The sequence below is a fragment of the Solea solea genome, chromosome 3, assembly GCF_958295425.1.
Source record: "Solea solea chromosome 3, fSolSol10.1, whole genome shotgun sequence".
NCBI classification, from domain to species: Eukaryota; Metazoa; Chordata; class Actinopteri; order Pleuronectiformes; family Soleidae; genus Solea; species Solea solea.
Window position 1 is genome coordinate 8,293,647 of NC_081136.1, and position 25,228 is coordinate 8,318,874.

The window sequence follows — 25,228 nt, forward strand, 5'->3', positions numbered from 1 at the left end:
CCAAAAACATCTCTTGCGTGGTGCTGCATCATAAGCAGGGACAGAAAACTAAAGACTGGTGGCTCAGAGTGTGTCGGGAGTATGAAGACACATACGATAAGGGGGGGGGGCGGTCAATGAAAAAAAAAAAAGAGAATTAAAAAGAAGAGAGGGGAGCAGTAAACAGATTATGACCCAGAGCCATGATTATCTACGCTGGCTGCTCTGACCCCTCATGCCAATTACAGAGATAAGGTAGCCTGTGCCTGTGTGTGTGTGTGTGTGTGTGTGCGCTTGTCCAAATGAATGCAAGTCAGTGCAGTGTCTTAATAAGAATAGCTGCACGAATCTGTGTGTCTACTTTATGCAAAATGTGTGATTCTTTCTCACATGCAGTCATTTGTATTCACCGCCTGCTTTCATGGGCCACACAGTGTTCTGGCTGATGCACGGGAGAGAGGTGCACTCGTGCTCGCATCCGTGACAAGATAACCGCTGTTGATGGCTTCTAGAATTGCAGATGGCCACGGCAGGAAGACATATTTGTGTCGGGGAGATGTCAAGAGGACAGCAGATTGATTTTGTGGAAACTGGAAATGAATCATACATGTTACCCTCAGTGCTCCCGTTGGAGCTTTAAGCACAGGCGGCGTGCTTGTTCCCTTTCTGCCATCTGCACCCTGCCCACCTGCTCACTATTTTTTGCTTCTTATCAGCTTTCTCTGTCCCCATTTTTCTTTCTTTTTTTTTCGCTCTCCGCTAAAATTGTTCACCCTAGCATTATAAAAAAAAAAAAAAAAAAAGGTCCTATGGGGAATGCAGATTATGATTTAAACCACATTTCCCAGGATGCTGTAGTAGGAGGGTACTGTCCCACGGGATAGCCATCAGTCCTGCAAGGCAGTATGGGTGCTGACAGCTGCAGGCTGCTGCCGGTTCTCTCATTAGTGTCAGGGTAATGAGTCCACATCTAACCTGTCGCTGGTGCTGCGGTGCGACGTAGCGCTGGGAGGAGGCAGACTGATAGTGGACCGAGGCTGTGATGGTGACGCGGGCACATCACAATTCAACACATTACGGTCCAGCGCCCAATGCAGCCGTTGATATCTGATCACTTGTGACAAGTTTTGTGTTTTGTGTGTTAGCAAAATTCTATGAAATACAATTTCAAAAAGGAGATTGCACTCCATACAGACAGGGGGAGTCGTTCTGGATTGATGATGCAGTAGCAAAAAAACTATTTATCAATTGTAAAAACAGAGGTTAAAACTGGGTAACATTTACATTATTGGTTTGAATAATTTACATGTTAATTTAAAGAAATGTTTGTGACATTTGTGACATGTACTAAACTTTGGTAGCATAAATGCTTAATGTCGGAGTTATAGTCTATTTGGATGAACTATAACGCGGAAGAGAACACCAATGCATTTCAGGTGATTGTCAAACTTCCATCCATCTTTTACCACTTTATCCTCCACATGAGGGTCGCAGGGGTTGCTGGTGCCAATCCCAACTGACATACTTTTATTACCAGGAAGTTATTTACCTGATATGTGCTAATATGTGTGGTTTGTGATTCCACCGCACCTCAAAGTTCCCAGAAAACGATACTTGGTCATTTCCTGCTGAACCTCCTCTACGCTCAAAAGAGCCTGGAACTCGTCGTCCGTCCCCTCCTTTTCTTTTGCTCCATATTTTTTAAATGAACCGAAATGAATAAGTTCTTCTTTCTACATCATCTTCCAAAGGTCTTGTTTAAACAGCTGCGTTCATAGGCACACAGCCCCGCCCCCTCTAGAGTTCCTGGTAATCTGAAAAGATCCTTGTAGGTATACTTCTTTCGGTGAAAGTTTGGAATCGATGGAAAGTTTTTCCTGGGTAATTTTGTTGGAAACGCGTCAAGGTTTTTCAAAATCCCGGGTAAATTGAGGAGAGTTCCCATTCAACAAGGAGGACAGAACATCCTAATTTTTCCACAGTCATCAGTCAGCGGTTTGTCAATTTCAATTTCCTTCCCATCTGCTCCCCAGCATGGCTCGGAAACGTCTCTTCTTTGGGCTCAACGGTGAAGAAAAAGACATCAGTTGCCGACATGTCCAAACCACTGAACACGGAATCTGAACATTTTGAAAGTAGGTGAATAAAATAGACTAAACTTTTTTCGAGGTCAATGGTTTTTATACAACTACGGTCCATCACCTTCCCAGCATGTCCTTCAGCTGGAGTATTGCCCTTTCATTTGTGAGTACCTGGCAATAAAAGCTCTTCGGCTCATTTGTGGAGCTCGGTTCAACGGGAGAGTGTTTTTGGCTGATTGTCTCTCTTTTATATTTTATATAAAAACATTTCTTTTCTTTTGTATGAATACAAACGCAGCACACTCTGAGTCAAAATGGAGAAGTGCACAATAAAAAGTAAACACTTGCAGGACTGAATGTGTTTGTACAGCTTTGGTATCACATCATGTTCAGTTAATGGTGGTGGTTACTAATTTATACACTGGAAGGGAGGCTGGAGCTTTTCGTGATGACAGAAGCGTAGTCCCCGATACATATGGGTTTGAAAGGTATGGGCTATGCAATTATTATGAGGACTATATTATGCTTGGACATGAACTTTGTTTCCCGTCAAAGCCATTAGCCTCGGCCACGAGACATCCAGCTCAGATGTGTTTGGAGTTATTTGGTAAATTAAAACGATGGTATCACACGAACAAGTCTGCAGTATAATTATACATGTTTGGGGGCAAGAAATTGCTGTTGTCTTTCATATAAACATTTTGCTTTTACATAAACCTATTCATATCAAATAATACAACCATCTCTGAGGGTGCAACATTCTCCTCTTTTTCTTTTTTTTTGCTTATTTTAACCATAAAAGGGACAAAAAATGTGCTTTTTGCCCATATTTCCTATATTGCCCATACAATCTGGCAGTTATTTACAATTTACTGGATGTTAACACACTGGATGTGTGTTAACAATTTAAAATGAAAAAGAAAAATGTTCTTTTGTCTGACTACAATGTCCAAAAAATACACGTTTTTTTTCCCAACTCTCTGCTCTCTGGTGACAAAAGACGCTGATTCGCCGGCTTCTTGAAACAGCACAAGTGAAATTACCGTAATAACCACACATTGACTTTGACGTCACTTTGTCTCCTCATCTTTCAGAAACTGTTGGAATTTTTGTGGTAGCACGAACCACTGCGTAATTACGGTAATGCAAAGTGCGCTTTGCATTATTGTGTTAAAGGATTAAATATAAAAATCTACGCTCAATTCTGTTCAGAACGTCCAAAATAAACAGTGTACAGTCCAACTATGACAGCACACGCTGGAGGCGCCTCCTCATGCCTACAGCAAATCTTTGACATCACGTTGGCAGAGAAAGGTTGTGATGACTCATGACTTCAAGTGAGTGATTGAGAAACTTCTTGTGGCGTAAGAGAGAGAGAGACATCTGCTTCCAGACTGGCGTGGCAGATAAGATAACCCAGTTTAATACAAATTACCAAACTGTGCAACCATAAATTCAAACTAAATAATAATAATAATAATAGTTAAAAATAAACTTGCTGTCAGTGGGAACGGCTACACGGATACATCATCAGGCACAACTCAGCATGTGACAATGACCCTAATCCATATGTGTATGTGTGTGTGTGCCTCAGATTCAGGTCTCCATCTCACATTCATCCATCTACCCACAAGATGCGTCAGGTGTTCGTGGGAGAGCACCTTCCCATGACAGCACTGGTCGCTGCACTGTTAGTCATCACTGTGTTATATCCATTTTGGTGGACAGTGTTCTGTTGAATAGCCGTCTTACAAACATAAACCACATCCACTTGACTGGAAAATTGGTCAATTAAAGGACATGGAATAGGTCACTGGGAAAAAAAAAAAACCAAAACAAAGGTATTTCGTTACTACTAAGTGGAAATCAATAGGATTTTGTGCATGCTTCCAAATGGGCTGATTTCCCCTATATGGTGGGTTGAATCTTAGAAATGAATTTGATAGCTCAGGACGAGCTGAACTCTTTGTTCAAAATCCTACCGCCAAGGTTGTCTCTCCACGACCGACCCGCAAAATGATTCTTCACTCATCAAAAGTGACAATACAATACAGGATATAAACCCTTCATAAAATCCTTGTATACCTTCCACAATTATGTAGATGTGTCAATTCACGTGAAGAAATGAACCAATTAAACGGCTTTGATTGGCGGGAAGTGAATCATGTGATATCTGTTTTCCCCGCGGACATCGGCTTCACCAGAGGAGGGTTTTCTCTACAGCCGGTGTTCATGCACAACTACTTTGATTTTAAATTGTTAAGACATGTCTTTCACATGCAGTAAATTGTAAATAACTGCCAGATATTGAAAGTTAGATGTAGTTACAGGCGCGGCGCTACACTACACGCGGTACATGTGGCCAACTGCCAAAAAACAAATGCAGCTTAATTTTAAAATGCAGACAAAAACAAACTACTACAGCTATCACGACAGCTGGCTAAAAAAAAAAAAAAAAAGCAAATACATAAATAAAATAGTAATAATAATTGCAGACTCTGTGAATGCCTGAGTTAATAGGCTTTTAATATCAATATTGAATCATTGGGGCTCAAGTGGAATCGGACTATAATTACTGCACATCCGTGAATGAGTGTGATGATTACGTGCGTTCCTATGGCACAACTTTTAATCAAAAATGGCTTTTTAATGAGGAAAAAAAAAAGAACAAGGTTTTAATGTTTAAATTAGTCACAGTTGTAATGTGATAACAGTATATAATGAAATGACAGAACCAGGCCCTACACTGGAGTGCACTCCTGCTGAGGAGCCGGCACTCTGCTGTAATGAGGGCTGCTCCTTAATGGAAGGTTTAGGAGAGGTCTCTCATCAGTCCCCGCTGTAAGCAGTGGCTCTATCAACAGTCCACATTAGTGCAAGGTGCGTGTCATTGGGTTTTACAGCGTGCTATTTTCGGCCCGAGAAGGTGGCGAGTCATACCCCCAATCTATACCTCTCATTTTTGCAAACGATCAGGGGAAAAAAGCAGAAAGGGTTTGATAGTCTTTTGCCTTGTGAACAGAGGATTTTCATACCAACAGTCACGTACGTTGCTTTGAATATAAACTGCCCTTGAGCAAGTTCAGTGTACAGCAAGGGCCCGTCCACACGGAAAAGGGTTTAGGTCAATACGCATATTTATTTTTTATATTTATTTATATTTTATTTAATCAGAGAGGCGGTCTGTCCACACGGAGACAGCATTTTACTGGAAAATCTGGAAAACGCTGGCCTCGCGTTTGTGCATAGATCACAAATACGCTACTTTAGGAAAACGATGACGTCGTATTCCCAGCTCTCTCTCGTGCTGTTATTGCTTGTCTTGTGTTCGAAGATCTACTGTCAATGAAAAGTAACTCAAGTAAGTCTGAAAAGACGCTTAGACATCACTACAACACCTCCTGTCTTTAGAGATTTCACCCACACGCGTGGAAAAGGTGTTGAATCATAAAATAAACAATACAGATCAGTGATTGTTCCTGTGTGGGTGTGTCCCCAACTCTCCGCCGCAGTAAATACAGTTAGATGGATCTCAATCTGACGAAGTATTTAAGTTTATGACAGAAAGTTTTTTCCGTAGTAGATTTCTCGCTATTCATGTCCGGGGGTCTGTAAAGTCGCTAAATATTCACACAAAAACGGCACAAAATGTAAAAAAACAGACATTATTACCCTTTCTTTCTTTGGCTCAGTTCATTCTATCTCCGTTTCTGTTATTATATCTGTAATGTGTACAACGTCTTCAAATATTATATATTATATTATAAATATAAATATATTATAAATATCATGTGGGGTATTCCCACAAGTTTGCAACACCACTTTTTTTTTTTCTCATGCAAATTCCCTGCACTTAATCACAGTTGACAGGATCCGTTCGTCAAACAGTTAGGTGAGAAGACGATTCGAAATTTAGCACGGACCCGTTTCTCTGGTTTGTAAGAAGATATGTTTTAGAAATAATATAAAGCTCGGAGATTCAATTAATTTACATCTTAAAGCCTTTGAAACTGGCATCAAACGCTGTGAGCGTATAATATATGAAGTAACAAAATAACGTGTAAAGGCAGTGGAAGATTATTCTGGCATGAGAGTAGATGCAAATCACTCCTTATACAGCCAGTTAAGAAAGAAGTTTTTCACTTCAGTCTTTTTCAACTATTACCTTTCAAGAATTCAAATTTGCACTGGATGAGCGGACACCTGTTCCAGTAAGTAATGTCTGTTTGGTGGACTGGCAGAATAAATACCACATTTGTTGCCTAATTCTAACAATTAATTAATATTATTTTTTTTTTACTGCAGAAAAACTAAAATAATAAACTATTTAAGTGATACTTGAGCTTGAACAGATACATTCAGGCTATAGTGAGGCTAGTGCAGTAAGTTTGAAGCCTGTCAAGCACTGGCGCCCTATAGTTTGAAAACCTTGAACAACTGGTGTCAAACTGGTGGCACGTGGGCCACATGTGGCCCCCCAATCGATTACATGTGGCCCACCACTTAATATCTTGTTACAAGGAAAACATGGCCCACCTCCTTTTCCTTTAAACACAGTGAGGTGAAAGAATATGGACAGATTATTATTATAGTAATAAAACTAATAATAATAATAATAATGATATTTATTTATATATATATATATACACATATATATATACATAAACATATATATATATATATATACATATATATACATATACATATATATATATATATATATACATATATATATACATATATATACATATATATCTTAATATCTTCATGAATATCTTTATAGAGCGGCCCCATCTTGACCATTGGCCCTCCAGGTCATTTGAGTTTGACACCCCTGCGATAAACAGTCAGACAGCAAACCTTTCACACATCTAGAGATAGATATTGCTTATTAATGAGGATGAAACACAAACCGCTTACTTAGGAAATGAACTGTCGTCAGTTGCTATTTTTTTCTTCTTCTTTAAAACACGTCAACGCGCTTGCAGGTGGACGGGCCAAAGGGTATGACATGAGCAGATGGGATACTTGCGTGCCCCACATGTTGGCCATATGCCAGACAGAATCTCATCTCATCGAGCACCGAAGGAAGGTGTTGCAGGCAGCTTGTAAGGCCAAACATCCAAGCAGATATCGCTGGCCTCACACCGTGACCCGAACGAAGCGAAGGGCTATAGATGCGCTCCACGTGAAGGTGAGGAGAACAGGGTCACAACATACTGCAATAAAAACACACAAGGCTGAGCTTCCCCGCATCACAGGCCTCACAAAGCGCTCCAAAGTCCGCGCAATAAAGAGGTCAGAGGGTCAACCGTTGACTAAGTGTAGTTGTAGCAGCAGTGGCGTCGCAGACAGAGAAGCGCATACTGCTTCCTCAACGCTGTTTGAATGACAAACCATTGTTGGAGTAGAATTTCTCATGTCTGCATTAGTTTTTCCACTCTTACTTTATTTTTGTTTAAAGTGACATCTTTAATGAGTCAGTAAGGGAAATGCAGGTGTTCTGGTGTAGATATGTTATTTCTACATGTGTTATTTCACCACCAGGAAAAAAAAAATGGATTTGCGGTCTACTGTAAGAGATCAGGGATATGCAGTGTTTTGCACTCAGAGGCATTCTCAATCTGCACAGCATATAAATTATAGATATCCATGTGTGCAGTTAGGTCTAATTCAGTCGAAAGTGCGAGACGTGCGTGTATATATATATAATTACGGCGAGCAATCGTCACTAACACGAAAGTGAATGCGAGTGAGGAAACCTTCCTCCGTGGACCAGCCAGTCAAGACACTGATACATGGATTTCTTTCCACAAATTTAAGCAAAGATGTCAGGTCATGGAATTCATTATTTGTGGCTCTGCACGGATCACGCTCTCAATTGTTCTCCCCCGCTCTTTTCGCTCTCCCTGTACACGCTCATGCACTAATCTTAAGGATATTTTAAGAGTGTTGCTTGTGACTTAGTGCTTACAAAGCAGGGCAGCACTGCTGTAGAACAATGCTCAGTCAACCGAGAAATGTAAAGGTTAAATAAAAATAAATATATCCCTCGTAAAGCCGCGGAAACACTCGTCCTCGCCGCTCGCGCAACAGCACAAAATAACAGCATACATATTAATATATTTTCAGAGTGAAAGTGAATTTCAAGTGAATAAACAAAAAGAAAAACTTTTCTCTTTTTTTAGGCGTAGTTCTATGAGGAAGAAGCTTGGCAGCAAAAAGCTGCAGCAGGACTCGGGGACATTTTTTTTTCCTGACAAGTAAAAATCTCTTGGTAGAAAATCCAAACATGTCGTAACCTCAAACCCACCAGATATAGTATTTTTTTTCAATAATGCAGCATCAAAGACAGGTCTATGAGCACAAGGGAGAAAAAAAAAATGATTTAGAGAAACAGCTTCAGTCTCCCTCACTGCAGAGAACGCAATATCCAGAGTGCTTGTCTGACATCTAGTGGTCAGTGTGGGGTATGGTGGCTTTATTTTTGCCCTGACAGAATTTGAATGTGAGTAGTGCCAGTGGTTTCACACACACACACACAACACAATCAGGCCACCTCCATGCATTATGGAAGCACAGGCTTATGTCTCACACAAACCCTCTGATTAAAGTGCATTTAAGGTGAGACTGCGAAAGCCCTGCCCACTCACTACACTGATTTGAACCACAACCACAACAGAATATAACCTAAACCCTGATCTAAAAATGTAGTCCAACAACAATATATATCATATTATAAAACATTTTTAACACCAATATGACAAAAGCTTGATATACTGTATGATAACACACATGGAATAACTTTGAATGTTTAACCTCAGATTTGTGAAAGGAGGAACTTAACCCTTACTGGCACTCCTTATATGGACATCCTGGGTGTGTGTTTATAGGTCACATATTCAGGCTTTAAAAAATGCAGGGTTTTTTTCATTTATGTGTTGTTGAGTCAAAGTTAGGATTCATTTAATATCGCATCTTTAGTGGTGACCTATATACCTATATAACTGTGACTTAATCCAATTTTAAACATTTTGAGTACTTGTTGTTCATGTGTGTTTATAGAGTGTATATAGAACATTTAGCAGCCTAAATGCTCGGTGTTCTCAGATTTCTTCAACTTTCTGTATGGAGAAAAACTGCATTTTTAAATATTTGACATTCAATCTGATAATTATCAATATCGACTTAATTAATTCTTTTTTTAATAGTGGCTATATTTTTGACCTAATTACCTTGTCCTGCAGTTCATATTCATTCTCATTGACAGCCAAGCCATGTATGTTCACCAACAACCAGAGAAACAAGTGCACCGTGAGTGCACCATGAGTGCAGAGTGCACTAGAGTGAGCGGTGTGAGTGGTCAGTGAGCACAGTTTGACAGCTTGACAGCTTAATGGCCTAGTGGGCCAAATCCCAGTTAGCTTACACAGGAACGCATGACTTATGCATGCACGTCGTATCTGGGACCGACTGCACTGTTTATCTCTCAGCAAGTTGACAGGCCGCGACCGTATGACCTATGCGTGGTCGTTAAAATCCATTCTGCGAGGATACACTCACTGCTATGTAACATTAAACATTTATTTTAATGCATGTAGTTCAAAGTACTCGCATGGGGTGAGACGTTGGAAGGACATGAGTGCAGTCCATGTTCTTAACATGATGCACAAAATAAGAACCTGACATCTAAATAGGGGGTGGAGGATATGGTGGGAAAAAAGTGTTATTAAATGATAAACACTTTCAAATCAGTTAAAGGAATACTTCACCGATTTGCATTTAGCTTTGTATTACTAGAATTGAGTTGAGTTGAGAAATGTCTTCATTCTTTTCATTGTTACGTGCCCATCAGTGACACTTCCTGTTAGCGTAACTGTTAGTAAAGATGGCGGACACTGTTTACATTCTGGGAATGAGGTCCCGTTCCCCTACGAGTGGGTCTAAAAAGTGCAGAATTAGCATTGCAGTTAGCCTCGGTCTAAGGCTCGGACCATGTGTCACTGGTGGGCACGTAACAAAAAAAAAAAAGAATGAAGATATTTCTCGACTCGACTCGGAAAACTGAGGTTGGGAAGTACAATTTTTCAAAAATACTACCCCTATTCTAGTAATACAAAGCTAAATGCAAATTGGTTGCAGCCATAAAATAAACAACACCGCTGTAAAAGTAAGGTCAAAAAAAGTAAACTAAATTGTAACTAATCTGTTGTAAAGAGCAGTATGTGAACATTGTGGTGTGTCGTTAACTTTCAGTCATCATTAGCTTTATTATTAGCTTTATCATCATTAGCTTTATCAGCCACAATCGCACCATACTCGCTAACTGCTTCACTGGCTAATTAGCTGACATAACAAAGACGTAAGGCGACGTGACGCTCTACATTGTTTCCGTTCAAGCTGAACCGACAGCACTTAGTTAACGCTAACGCCGCTTGAAGTCGCCAACACACACGCAGACATACAACACTTGTCGCAAACATGAGGCTACCCCCCGCTTTTTTGGGGCTGGTTCGTTGCTGCGTGGCAGCACTTACCTGTGCGCTGTTCACTCAATTGTCACATGGGCCATGATAGCAATAAGTGTTTGCTATCATTCTGTCAGCATGGGGCAGAAAAACATGAGCTTTCTGCCAAAAACGAGTACGCAGCAGGTGCTGCCACCTCTCAGTGGATAAACAATTAGCTTTCTGGGGGCTAAAACTACAATTGTTGCCACACATGGGAGGAAAAAAACCCAACACCTGCGTGTGCAGCGGAGTGGAGCGAGACTCAGCGCCGCATAATAGAAAATAGGAAAAGCCAACAGGGGGGTGTCAGGTTGCTCTTCTATCAACGTGGTTTTAGAAACAGTCGGCAGGAACATGAACATTATGGGTATTATCTGAGAAATAATGAAATTGCAGGGTGACGAATTTCGGATAATTACACAATTGAAACTAATTAAATCAGTGACAGAGTAAATTCAATGACTGGGACGACTCGCACAAAGAACAGAACAACTTGGGTCTTTCACTCCACAGAGATGAGGAAATGGGAAATAAAATAAAAAGTCATAAGATGTGCAATATTAAAATAAATATATGGAAGGCTATTAAGTGTGAATTCAGAAGAGAGCAGAAAAAAGGGCCACTGCACAGACAGACATCAACAGTTTAGTCAGAAAAATGGATAGAACCACTTACTGAGGCTACAGTCTATCCTGATACAATCTGGCAGGAAAGAGAGTGAAATGGTGAGTTGAAAAAAAAAAAAAAAAAGGACAGAGAGCGAGAGAGAGACAAAAAGAAAGAAAGAAGAGAAAGGACAAAGAGAAAAACAAAAAAAAGACATTTTACATCCTTCAAGGTACATTCTGCAGACAACCAATCATTGTTCTAGGGCCACCATCCGGGGACAAGCTCTGAGCCAGGATCACCCTTTTCCTTCCATCAGTCCCACCATCCACCCCCCCTCCACCCCCCACCCCAAAGCACGGCAGAAGACAAGGCTCACACCACGGCATCTATACTGATGGAGTGTCGTCTCTGGTTTTAATCCTAGTCATAGAAATAAACTATGTGAGCGTTCGGCTGTTATCGTGCAAACATATAAGGGTCCATCTGACGAAAATGAACTTTAAATATGCAACATACTCTCTGGCATTTATATTTAACTCTATATAAAACACTCTAAATATCCTAAATATATAAATGACTACACTAAACATGCCAGATAGAGACTAATAATTCAAAAATCAGCCACGTTTATATTGCTTATATAATTCCATGTGTTTGCAGTTCTTGACTAAGACTGTAATTAAACACAGTGGACTTATTTGTATAGCACCAATTCATAACATACTTATCTCTCTCAGGGCGCTTTGCATGATAAGGTCAAGGCCTTACAATTAGTAAATAGAAACCTAACAGGGACACAGTGAGCAAGCAACACTTTCTCCCTTTTAACAGGAAGAAATCTCTGACACAATCAGACTCCCTGGTAATTAGAGAAGCGTTTGCCTTCTGCAGCACTTTGGGCACAAGAAAGCCAACAGTGTAAATGACAAGAAAGGGTGATCTGCACATCCCAGCCACCTCACGCCTGGTGCACACGAACCACAAATGAGTAAGTGTTGAAGAGTGTTATCGCCTCAGAAGCCCCGCTGTCAAAGGCCTCGCCGAAGCACGACGTCAGTGAAAACATCCGCTTTGCGACCGACCTTTGACACGGCTGCTCGCAGGTTAGTGTCCTTTTTGCAGGGATCACTTCAGGGTCAAACTGTTGTTTTCCCACAGAATGAAAAAAAATCCATTCACTACTATTCTGCTCCCATCTAGTGGCAGTAAATCACATGTGCATGCGGCTGTGTGGTTGGGTTGTGGTCTCGAGCTGTCAACCGCTACAGAATAGTGGACACAAACAGCCAGGGACCAGGGTCACTCAGTAGAGACGGATGTTGGTGTTTGTAAAAAGGAAGAAAAAAAACACAAAAAAACAAAGGGGTTCATTAAAATGTAATAAAAAAAAGTTTGTGCTGTCAAATTCTGACAACATGATGCTAATTAATTTAGCTTATCAACAATAGAAAGGTGTCAGGCCTCATCTGAGAGTCCTACTGCAATCTTACTTTCTCAGTAATTAGAGGGATTCCAATTATTTTACAAGGACTAACACACATGAGGGAGTTCCTGTAGTAAAACGCCAGAGGCAAGCTGAAGTATCAGCCACAACTGGTGCTGCTTTTTTACGACATTGTTTCACGAAAGAAAAGGGGAATTATTTACACACGTTTAACACGTGTACATTTAAATCCACGTGTGTCAACTACAGTTGTGAGCCGGTCACTCTGGCTGTTTGATCCGAGGGCCGCAGACATACAGGCCATTGAAGGGATGAAAAGTTCCATCTTCCGAGTCCTGGCCAAGTGCGGTGTTTAAGAGAGGTGTAAGAAGACCAAAAAAGAGAAATATATATAGAGAGAGAGAGAGAGAGAGGAACAGCGGTAGAAAAGAGAAGAGGAGAAGTCAAGGAAAGAGGAATAGCCACCTTCGTTTTGCTCACCGCACACTTCCCGTCTCTGTGGAAGCTTAAATTCCAATTTTCAAGGGTAAGCCTCTGTCATGCTCCTCCCCGTTCACTCCTGAAAGTCTGTGCCTTCAAGGAATAAGGACAGACTTAAGGTATTCAGAGCTGGAAGGTCAGAGCCATCCTCCCCAGAGTGGTAATATTCGTTGCAATGAAATTTTAATAAGTCAAAAGGTCTGCATTCATGAAGCCAGTTATTAGAGGGAAGGCATTTGCACTCCCTGTGGAACCATCAATCTTACAAATCTTGCTCTACAATTCCACTGACCTTCTCTGCTCTAAGATTGCCTTTCAGAGCTCTTTACATCCACTTTACACTCATCTGTTATTACTGATGATGAGGATATATGTGTCTTGTCTTCGCGCGAGTGGAGCCTCTCGGCTAACGCCACAAAAGTGGAGTAGAGCAGGACCACGAGGAGGAGAGAGAGAGACAGAACCAAAGCCACCTTGAAGCTTCCAGAGACAGGTAAGTGGGTTAAGGCTCAGGATCAGGCCAGGGAAACTGCTCCAAGATGGAACTTTCTAACACGTGGAGGTGCTTTGGGGCTTTACGGGGAACAAAATAGGACAATGACTTGAGAGGGGATGATGGGGACAAGGAGTCAAAGAGTATGCAACAGAAAATGGCTGCAGGTTTGCTCCCCTTGGTGGGGAAACTGTCAGGACTTGATATTCTTTCATCTTATCTTCCTGCAGCAGGTTTTTTTTGTTAAGTAATTTGTGGAGGACAAGTTTCTGTATTTGCATCTCAGTTTTCTCAGCTTTAAGCGCTGTGGGTTATACGCTTTTTAGCTTGTGTGCACCGCACCGACAACAGAAAATAAACTGTAATCTCTCATCCAAAGAAATTCTGAAACTGAGGGACAAATTTAGAAGCTATTTCTCCACCAAACAAAAGTAATAGGATTAAACTCTAAATGCCAAACCATACTTTTGTATACGATGCTAAAGGACAGCATGACGATGAAGAGACAGGGGAGGTTGCCAAGGGAAAGGTTAGCAGGGACAACTGCAATGAATCACGGTGACCTACCGAGGTTCACGGTGAGCTTGACTCGGCCTCCGTCCAGCTCCAGGCGCAGAGTGTCCGCCGACTCCTTGGAGGTGGTGGCCATGAGCAGGCCGTACGCCCGCTGAGACATGAAGCGCAGAGCCACGTCCTCGGCCTCTGTGTGCATGGTGAACGGCATGATGATCTTCAGGTACATGCTGCCGTCGTAACTCAGCACCGTCGCCTCTGCACAGGGGGGAAGAAGAGGATAACTTGTAACACAGACTCAACTGTCTTTCACTGTTGCTTTAACGTTTAACGTCTTTTCAGTTCGGAAACAGTTCGAAAATGGTTTTGACTCCATTTGAAACCATTCTAAAACTGCATTAATAGGCATGTCCATGGCCATTTCAACTTCCCCTTGTGTTATCGCTGCTCTGTTTTAGAACTAACCTTTGATCGATCCTCGAATAATGTGTCATATCAACAAATAATGTGGGCATTTCCATTTTTTTTTTCAATCCTTAAATTGACGTAGTACAAAGGTGTAAGTGAAAGCAGTTGTTACAGGAAAATAATGACCAAAAAAAAATTAAATTAATAAAAGACTGCACTTGTTAGGCATGTAACAGGACTGAGAAGTTGCAAGGAAATTGCATGCCTTTGTTTGGCATGCAATTTCCTACATCACTATAATTTTGTCTTCACAGAATACGCTCAGGATTTCCTCCGACGCCATTATATTTCCATCAGCTGACACATACCGCGAAGGAATCCACAAGTGACGGCCCCCGCCTCGCGTGGTCATGCTGTTAAAAGTCAGAGATGCTACAGAAAGACAGCTGGGCAGAGTGACAGATCCCTGAGGACTGCTCTTATTTTGTCATGTGGGTCAATATGTGTCACCAAAGGCTAACACAAGTCACTGTCAGGGGGTGGGGAGGGGGAATTCACACATTCAGGTTTTAGAGGCTCCTAAAAAAACACACACTAGACCTTCTTTGACAAAGACTGCACAAGCCTCGTTCCTATATATAATATTCATTCTGTTTCACCATACTGACCATACAAATAAAATGGTTTCACCAACTCACATAATTGTATCAGGTTTTTTTTGTTTTTTTTAAGTCATTATCTTGGTCTTTTTGGTTTAAAACGTCTCCATCTCTATGTTTGACACTTGTCATTGATCGTTATTAATCGTTACCGTGAAATCCAGCTCTCCTTCATGGACAAAACATGTGGCTGAGAGAAGAGGGCTGGCTAAATACAGAGGCCCAGGAAGTGGATCGAACCAAGTTGAATTAGCATAGGGGGATTTGTGTTTAATTGCACTGGGTTTATAGTTATTGCATGTTTAGTTTCCCCCTCTCATTTCAAAGTGGTCTGGTCAGCCAGTATATATGTTTCTGTGCATTGAGTTCATGTCAGGGTTTAAAGCGCTTTTTAGGCGACTCAAAGACGCTTTAACAACATAACAAAAAAAGAAGAGGTGGTCGGTAATAAATAAATAATAAACAAATGAAATGAAGTCATGAATTGTAAAACTATGGGGATGCCAGTTTCAGAACAGGTGAGTCTTAATTTGTGTTTTGAAAGCCTGTAGTGAGTCGTAGAGGGAGCGGTTCTGGTTCTGGTGATGGGGTTAGGAGGTTGGAATCAGCAGAATCATTAAAAGAACAAATGTATTCAACATCATCCTGTATTCCTTTGTCCTTTGACTTCATGAAACAACAACAAATCCCCAAACTTATATTCATTAGTATGCCAAAAATGCCAATCAATGCTTTCAATCGCATGAGGCTTGAGGGAATCATATTATTTATTGCCTTTACACTCAGCTTATTGACATAGTCTGTGTACTGACTGAGAAATAAGTGGCTGGTAATAAGAAAAGTCCTCTCTGCCACATCCTACAGTAACGGAGAACGCCACTAGATGGCAAAAGAGCCTCGATGAAGCCACATCTGTGCATCCAAAACATACACCATTAAAGCGGCAGCCTTCAAAATAAAGACATTTCATCCTCTACCTCCGCTATCCTGATTTGAATCCAATTTCTCCCTCCCTCATTACCCTCTTTGTCCCTCAGAATCCCACACTGTCACGGCTCGCTCACCCCCGCGGACGTGCGAAGACAGACTATGAGGTGAGGCGTCTGCGGCTGATAGCGAGGTATCAGACGTAACTGCGTGCTGTTTGACGAGCTCACCTTGTGCCACCTGGGTTTGTGTGACTGGCACAGATGGTGACAGTAGGCCTGACTGCTCTGCTTCACTGCTGCCAAATTCTCAGAGCTTCAGCCTCTCCCTCCCTCCCTCCCCTCCCCTCCCCTCCCCTCCCAGACTTGGGTGGCATTTGGTTCTCGCACAGCTCCCAGTGGAGTTCTTGCTCCTACAGTACAGCAGCTGCTTGGTAGTGTCAAATACAAAGCAGCACATTGTCAAGTGCATGAAAATGTTCATTATACACCTGTTTTCCTGCTTTGCTTTATTGGACGTGTGTAAATAGGATTGCTTACTGGAAGCATCTGTGGTTCATTAAAGCCTAAAAATTAGCTGCCGACATTGGAAAGTTGGATATTTTTGCTTCCCTGTAACAAAGACTTTCATTCTGAATTGTGTGTAGTACAACTTTGTTCTCTTATTTAGGGTAAAGTAATTGACTACAAAGTTAATTTTGACCAAAGATTTTGAATAGCAATTTTCAGTGTTGGGAAAAATCATTTTCTTTTTTGCAAATGTTCATAATGTCCTTATATTTTACAGCAGCTCATCAATAACATATAACAAGACTAATACACCATTTGCCCCCTTCATCCACCACCGTCCTTACCGATCTCACAGTTGGTACCCAGGTATCCGGTGCCAATGCAGTCACAGATGTAGCGGTTCCAGCCTTCTTTGCACAGACCCCCGTTGCCACACGGGGTACTGCTGCAGCGCTTCTGAAGCTCGCGGGTGCAAAAGCTGCTCACGCCGAGCGCACTCTGGATCTCGGCCAGGCGACGCACGTCGCGACTCTTGCCGTCGATGAAGAGATCTCGGACGCAGCCCACGTAGCCGTAGTTGAGCAGCGCTGTCCAAACCTCGGGCGGCAGAATGAGGTCAGACTTAGACTCGGGCAGCCCGCCCAGGAACATATCACTGTCCAGGTCCAGGATTTCACTGCCCTCTGGGGAGCTGAAGGGCATGCTGCGGCTGTTAACGGAGATGGAGCCTAAAAAGACACACACACACACACAAACACGGTATTGTGACACTGGAGATCCCGACCTACACATTCAGACGTTCAGTTGAACAAATATCAACACTGAGTGCAAACAGATTGTTGCTAAGACAGTGGTTAGAAGTGTGTTTTCATCACTTATGATGGGAGACAAACGGTTGAAGGCTGGTTGAGTGAGTGAGTGAGCGGGAAGGGAAGCCGATGAGTGAGTGAATGAGTCGGTGAAAGAGGGTCGTAAGTGGATAATTTAGGGTCATGCAGCAGACAGACAAAAGACAGGGAGGGTAGACGACAACAGCATGAGCGTGTCTGTGTGTGTCTGTGTGTGTCTGTCTGATGCGTCTGTAACAGGCTAAATGGAGGAGAAGAGAGGCAGAATGCAGCAGGGACTGTGCGGCAACAAAAGGCCTTCTCTCTTTCTGTGATTAACGACTCCGTCTTAATTTTCTATTAAAAGCCAATTACAGCGGGAGCAGCGGTGAAATCACACGCATGCGTGCGCACACGCAGACACTCCTTCACACCCTCATCCTCATTAGAGGACGCCATTAGTGTGAGATATAATGTCCAAGGTGCTCGCCCACCTACAGATCATTCATCAGACGCCGTGCTCCTGTTGTGCACTGCACCACACGGCTATGAACATAAACTTTCATTAATAAATAACACGAGGCGCATCATTGATAGAATGTGAGCGACAGGGGGATTTAGCGGGAAGGATGCCTACTCTGTCTACTCACTTTTTGTGTGTGTCTTGACGAGGTTAAAGCTCGGACTTTGAACATTTTAACTAATAGAAGACAGGAGTGATAGTGTTTGGACCCTTCTGTGAGACCCTTGCTCTTGACCTGGGCCCTTTGGCACCGCATGTTAAGCCTACAGTCACAAATCTGGGTTCAAAAATGGACAGTGACTTTAAATTGGAGCGTCATGGTGAAGTCCAGCAATTTTCACTACACAAGACAAGTTGGCAAAGGTGAAATCTACACCTTGCCCGGATTACTGCAGCGCACTTTATTTTGGAGTCAGTCAGTCGTGTCTCCAGCTCGCCCCAAAACGCTGCTGCACTTCTTTTCACTGGTGCACGTAAGAGGGAACACATGACACCTATTTTAGAGTTCACTTTAAAATTCTTTGACTTGTTTTTAAATCCTTAAATGGTCTTGCCCTGCCCACCTTCACTGTCCACCCATTTTTACGTTTTACTGTTTGGTTTTCGACCCAGTATGATTTTTTGTATAGTTTTATTGTATAACTTGTTTATTTGTATTGTTTTTATACATTTTACAGTATGTTATTGTTTTATTGCCTATTAGGTCTTTATATTGTGTTTGTTTTCTTCATCTCTGATGTACAGCACTTTGTTTTAGCTGTTGTTGTTCTAAATAAAGTTGGATTGGATTGGATGTCAAAGCCAGTTGTGTCACTGAGCTCATATTGGGAAATGACTGTGAAAAGCAGACGACAAATGCAAACAATTGTCAACGTAACACAAGTTTAAAGCAGCCACACCTTTCCTCCCTTCCCTCTGGAAATCCACATGGCACCATTCTCCGTCATTGACCTTCTTGTTGCTGGCCTTCAGCTTTGTTTTCCCAGAGCCCATATCGATCAGCAGGTACAAATACCCATCCAGCAGTTCCATTGCAAAGTAATCCGTCTTCAGCTCCCGACCAGGCTTCTGCTCTTTGGGACTCTGGGGACGGCCGTGACTGAAGAGCAGGAGCCCGCTGGGCTCAGTAGTGCGGAAGTCAAAGGAGATGGAGCCCGTCTTCTTGGTGTTCCACTTGGGCAAAGAGATGAAGGACTCGGGGGTCTCGAAGGTAACGGGATCGAGAGCTGCTACGTCTTCGCAGCGGAACACCAGGTCGCCGCTGAGGGTGATTTTAGGGTCCCGCTCGATGGCCAGCCGTGAGAGCTCCAGTTTGAAGTCATTGTTCTTGTACACCACCTGGATATGAGAGGGGAGAGCAAGTGGAAATATAAGAAGGTTAATATTCTGATTTAAACCGTGATGTTACCGTTATTGTGGATTCAAAATGCAGCTCCAGAAGTGAAGTTCAAAATACCAAGACCTTGCCTGTAGGCTCTTAGTATTTGAAAAAACCTTTAATCTCCCAAATTAATCTCAAGCTTATCAGCAAATGGAAATGAAGAATCAAAGGAAGAACACAGTAGTTTCTCGCGAGCAGCAAAACGACACCAACACACACTGTACTCTGGCAGCTGAATTTTTCGATTCCGCAACCCTCAAACTGAATTCACTGATGCGCTCTGATTTTGTAATAAAATCCTACACACGCTGAAATATTCACACACTGAGCAACCATTCGGGACTAACAAGCTGCCAAGGGCATGTTTTCATTGATTCTATCTGCGAGAGTTGGAGTTTCTGTGGGTGCATAACATTCTAAACGCTCCGAGCTCTGATCGCTGTTGCATAAACTCCCGGTCCCTGGGTTCTAATCCATGAAGTGTAAATTAAAATGAAATATAGAAACCTATGAGATGTCAGTATGTACGCACAGTAAATGAGGAGGGGGGAAAACATTCCAGATAGAGGGACAAGCGTGCGTTGCCTACAGTCTTAAAGCAAAATAGCTCCAACAGCCTTTGATGAAACGCGACTCTTATTGTTTCAGCTCAAAGTGGCGGTCTATACCTCACTGTGTGCATTTATAAGGGATTATGTGCTGAAGGCAAAGTAAATTATCCTTGTCTTTCATAGTTACACTTTCCCTTTTTGTTTGTTGAGCACTGCGTCATGAGGGACCTGTCCTCCAGGGATTAATAGTGTGAAGCATTTGAAGTCATTGTTTGTTTGTGTGTGTGTGTGTGTTTATGTTGGGTGGCCGTGCTCAGGTGTTCGGAGCTCTACACTCTGCCTTTGACAGAAGGAAGGTCCGTATCAGTTCTATTTGCTATTCAAATTGCTACACACTTTCAGTTCAGAGTGTACAGTTTCATACTGATTCCATGCATTGTTGATACATACAGCTACTGTATATTTATAAACTTAAGTGAGGCAGTTTAGAGTGATTATGTACATCCCTTCAGATCCATGTCTGACTTCATAATACCGATGAACTGCGGCTCACACTGAGTATAGGTGCACTGCTGAATTATTGGCAGAATATTAAGTTACTATTTGCTTGTGTTTGCACTCGCCTGTTTACATATTCACACCACTGCGAGGCTGGTCTTGTGGAATGTGGTTCGCCATATTGGTTTTTGACTATCTCATTTCAGCAGACGACTGATGTCATCCCTTATCATCTTTCACAGTATCCCTCCCCAACTCCCCTGGTCCCTCACTCTGTTTTTTCATATGTATTCACACTCTCTACCTCTTCCCCTATCTCGTTCTCTCTGTTGAGTACCACACCTACGCACACAGGAGGCACGGTATCAAACACGACAACACAAATACGCTGGGTTATTCTTGTACCTAAGCCTATTTGGTTATCCCCTGAAATGGCCACGCTGCCACATGTACTGTACACATTATAATAGCGTCATTAGTCAGCGATCAGTCCTGGTAATTAGCCACGTTAAAGGTAAACGTGGCGGCTAATAGTGTGTGAGCTCGCCTGGATTAAGGTGGTAGAAAAAGGAGAGATGGTGTTCTGCTTTTATATATATATATATATATATATATATATATATATATATATATATGTATATATATATATATATATATATATATATATATAAAAAGTTAACAGGCTGGTGTCAAACAAAGAGCATGCATGGAAATGGAGCAGTTACGCTGGAAACATGCTGCTCTAGATTCAATCAGGCTTAAACAACCCCTTTTTTTGCATGGACATCCTGGGGGGGGGTGTTTATAGGTCACATATTCAGGCTTTAAAAAACGCAGAGTCTTCTTGTTGAGTCAAAGTTAAGGTTCATTTGATATCACATTTTTAGCAGTGTTATAAAGTAGCAATCATTTATTTTTCTTTTCATTTTGTTCGAACTTCACTAATTCAATCCGATTTTCAACATTGTGAGTACTTTTTGCTCAGGTGTGTTTATATAGTCGGCGAAAATTAAAGAACATTTTCATCAGATTGTCTATTATACAGGCTGTGCTGGAAAAAAAAAGCATATAAGAAAGTCTACATCGCACATTCTTATACACTCTGTGTTTATACTGTACGTTTTAACACAGTAATGGGAAAAAAAGCAGCGGAAATCCTTTGTGTTCTAAGGGTTAATGAGAGTTGTTGTCATAAATCAGTCAAGATTAGCGATCAAACTGGAGCCTGCCGGAAATTATTAGAGGACAGACTTGTTGGACTGTGTTGAAGCCCTTTGAACTGCAGATGGACATTTTTTCTTTCGCCTGTGGAGGGCAGCATTGCACCTCTCAGTTTCGAGCCTGGCGGAAATCACTAGAAGAAGAAGGCCTGTCAAAATGGCATGGATTTGTGGTGGTGAAAATGGCTGAGTCTTCATTTTCTCTCAATTAATTAGTGGGTCAGCGACAACACTGTTCCTCTTTGATCGCCGTGTTGTTCTTCCCTTCCTATGGAAAACAAATCTCCATGCCGGCCTTATCTTCCCTCAGCACAAAACATGACGTTCTCTTGTACGACAAACTGTCAAACCGCACAAGGTTTTCATTTGCATTACCCTCCCCTCCCTTCTTGATCGTTATCTCACAGTTGACCTGTGCGATAACCGAATGCAAAGCATGAAATGATCATGAGGTGAGGCAACCCACAGCGACATAGGTGGTGAGCGATAGCACGCAAAGACATTGATCACACTAATCAACTCCAAATAAGTGCACGTCTCGGAGAATTTCGTTTCTCTTTGATCACGGAAGCAATAATTAGCTTGTGTGCTACATCAGGTGTGATTGGAGACTCATACTGTGTCATTTTGCGGGTAAGGACATAATTTGCTCTAAAGTTCAGACGGCAGGTGGTACGTGGCGGACGTCTGTTATTACTGAGATGGTCCTGGTTATTTGTGAATCCCTTCACGACGTACCATCACACAGGGTCATTTTAGGAGGGGAAATGCTCTTTTGTTTTATTGCGCGTCCAAATTCACAAATGTTCAGTTCTACGTGAGCATAAATGAAAGTGTGTCTTTATCAAAAGTACAAATCAAAAGAGAGGAGTGTCAGGGGGAAGCAGAAGGCAAATCAATGTAAAAGACGGTGGAAGCACACATGGGTGAGGTTTCAAAGAATAATGGGGACTATGTGAGTCACCCAGGGTACAGTCCTGGGTCCTGGTACAGTTATTGTCTTTTAAAAGCATGTGCTGACTCATCAAATATATATATACCTTGCCATCATATCTCAAAACCTCTGGTGCGACCTTTACATTTTGTAATATGTCCGTTTCAGTACTGGAAGGGTACGCCATTAAGGCTTAACTGCCCACAGTTGGAGAACTTTGCGGCTTTGTCCGCTGACAAATAGACGTCTTAAAAAAAACTTAAACAACGTCTAGTTTGTGACTCTTCGTTTGGGCGTCTACGCTCGCTGTCAAGGACAGCGGAGCCACGAGGTGTTGTTGTTTAGGCTTAACTCCGGTGACCTTTCAAAAAAGCCCAGTCATGTGGAGCCCAGATACGGACTCGATACGTGTGCTTTCACTTGTTCTGATAGTACGACTAATGCTGGACCAGAATCTTCCCCAGGGGTGGCTGCATTGATTTGTTTTTCCACTGAGATCCTTAGCGAATCCGAAAGCCCTGCAGGTACGCAGAATAAATATAATCCAGCCTTTTTTTTTTCCCTTTTGAAATATCTGGGGTTAAGAATATTTGACGAGCTCATGAACTGTGACGTGTTTTCGTACGTGTTGCAAAAGTCTCATTGACATTATCAAATCCTTATTTAACCTTTCCGTTACCGTGTCGGCGACGGCAGGATTTGGCATGCGAACTTCTCATGACTGTAACTCTTCGATGGTTTGTGATATCTTGAAAATTCCTTGTCATCTACTCCTTTGTTGAAAAGAAAAGAAAACTAAGCGGGCGGAAAGTGTCAAATCGCTGTCGAGTGAGCTTGATGGTCAACTCCCGGAATGATTTCATGCAACAAAGGTGAAAGCAGGAGGAAGCTGCAGACAAAGAGACAGAGCATCAATATGAAGTTGGGAGGGTAGAGAGAGGGAAGGGAGGTGAAAGCGAGTGAGGGCAAGGAGGAGTGTGAGCGCATTCATCCACCGCTTGGAATCAGACGAAGAAATCAATTTTTAATTTGGCCGTCAGGGTGGCAAAGCTGGAGTACCAACAGCGCTACCATGGACTTAATTACACAAAACTGCCCTGGAGAAAAGGGACGATGAAAGGAGGAGAAAGGCGGAGAAAAATGATGAGAGTGGTGCGAAGAGTGAGGGAGACGAGTAGGGGAGGGAGGGACAGAGAGAGAGAGAGAGAGACTGAGATGGATGGTGGTGTGTGAAATGGGTGATAGCAAGGTCACTGTCTGGGAGACAGATGGAGAGAGGGAGGTTGTGAGACAGAGAGTGACGTGTACAAAAAGAGATGAATATGTGGGAGAAATGGCCGGCGGATGGAGGGAGGGGGGGGTCAGCGCTGCAGAGAGACTGGATTTCACGCCACACGACTCCCTTGAAAACACACACATCACACATGGTAGGATCATAGCGTGTGTGTAACTTTGAGGACACATAAGACACACACAAACCGTACACACACACACACAAAAAAAAAGAACTTCACAGAGCTTCAGTGCCTTTTTCTTCTTCTTCTTCTTCTTCTTCTTCTGCTGCTGCTCTTCCTTGGATTTCTGCTGCCTGAAGGATGTTGGCCGAGCATATCAAAGGCGTTTGACCACGGTGGCTGCATGAAAGCCTCGCCCAGGACCATAACACTACTGATTATCCAGGCTGCGCCACTGAACTCGCGCGCATGATGAAAAAATGCCACTATCTCCACCTCAACCCGTCACTTTTCTCTTGACTCTCAGCAAATACTATCCGACCTGGCGCTCTCAGTTACTCTCATTGATGGGTTTTCTCAGTGCCTTTCTGCATGATTATCTCCGGCTGACGTGCTCATTAGAGCTTGACCACACCTGAATAGTTGAGCCCATATGACTTGAACAAAAAGGAAAAGAAATACTAAGCCTGTGCTTTTAGTGCGATGTGATGTTCGTGTTCCACCACAAGATGTCACTATGTACATTGTGGGCTCAGAGAAGCGGGTATTATTAGCGTAGTATGCTAGCTGAAGGGGCTAGCGAGTTTGTGTTGGATAGCTTGTTAGCAATGTAGCTCCTCAATAAATGAACTTGAAGTTACACCAAACGAGTACGTGAACTTCATGACATTTAGAGAGCTAAAACATAGGGTCAACAAGGAACTATTGGCATTTATATGCGGAGAGACTATACAAGTGGAAGAAGATGAAGCTGTCAGCATGCTATTTCTCAAATTTGGTGAAGGGTTCATGATTCTATACACAGATTTCTGAGGGATGTTTTACAGCGCTGACCCAAACGCAAGCTGAAAAAGATAAATCCTTTGGCAGAAGATCAAACATGAATGCCAATGCCTGATGATCACGCTAGCAGCTCTCCTTTCCTGGATTTGGACCGGAATGTAATATGCCTTATCACAAATATTTCAGTTTTACCATTTTCCCCACTCTCTACCTGTCCGTTGGCAGTGTCCAGATCAATCCCTTACAAACATTCACTTTTTTTTTCAATATTAAACATTCTTAACTTGTCTGGACATTTCTCCAGGCAACACTTAGTCTGACTTTGCTATGAAAAGGATCATTTAGACTGTTCTTCTCAGTCTTTTTACCATCTGCTCAGACTTTCCACTTCAAGTTCGTTGTTACTTCACATTGCTTCTTCATTTTCACCTCTATTTTTTACTGT

The 25,228-nt window shown here is 42.2% G+C and overlaps 1 protein-coding gene across 13 annotated transcripts in view; it reads right to left on the reverse strand.

Annotated features, from left to right (window-relative positions):
* Positions 1–25,228, reverse strand: part of nrxn2b (neurexin 2b) — a 504,397-nt gene that overhangs the window by 289,603 nt on the left and 189,566 nt on the right. For 9 of the 13 annotated variants that reach the window (XM_058626079.1, XM_058626077.1, XM_058626083.1 and 6 more), the window contains 4 exons: positions 18,862–19,300; positions 16,957–17,340; positions 14,164–14,367; positions 11,246–11,272 (listed from right to left, as the gene is read on the reverse strand). In XM_058626079.1, coding sequence (XP_058482062.1) covers positions 11,246–11,272; positions 14,164–14,367; positions 16,957–17,340; positions 18,862–19,300 — 1,054 coding nt within the window. The remainder of the gene's footprint in view (positions 1–11,245; positions 11,273–14,163; positions 14,368–16,956; positions 17,341–18,861; positions 19,301–25,228) is intronic. The other 4 variants (XM_058626088.1, XM_058626081.1, XM_058626084.1 and 1 more) reach the window with 1 other exon arrangement.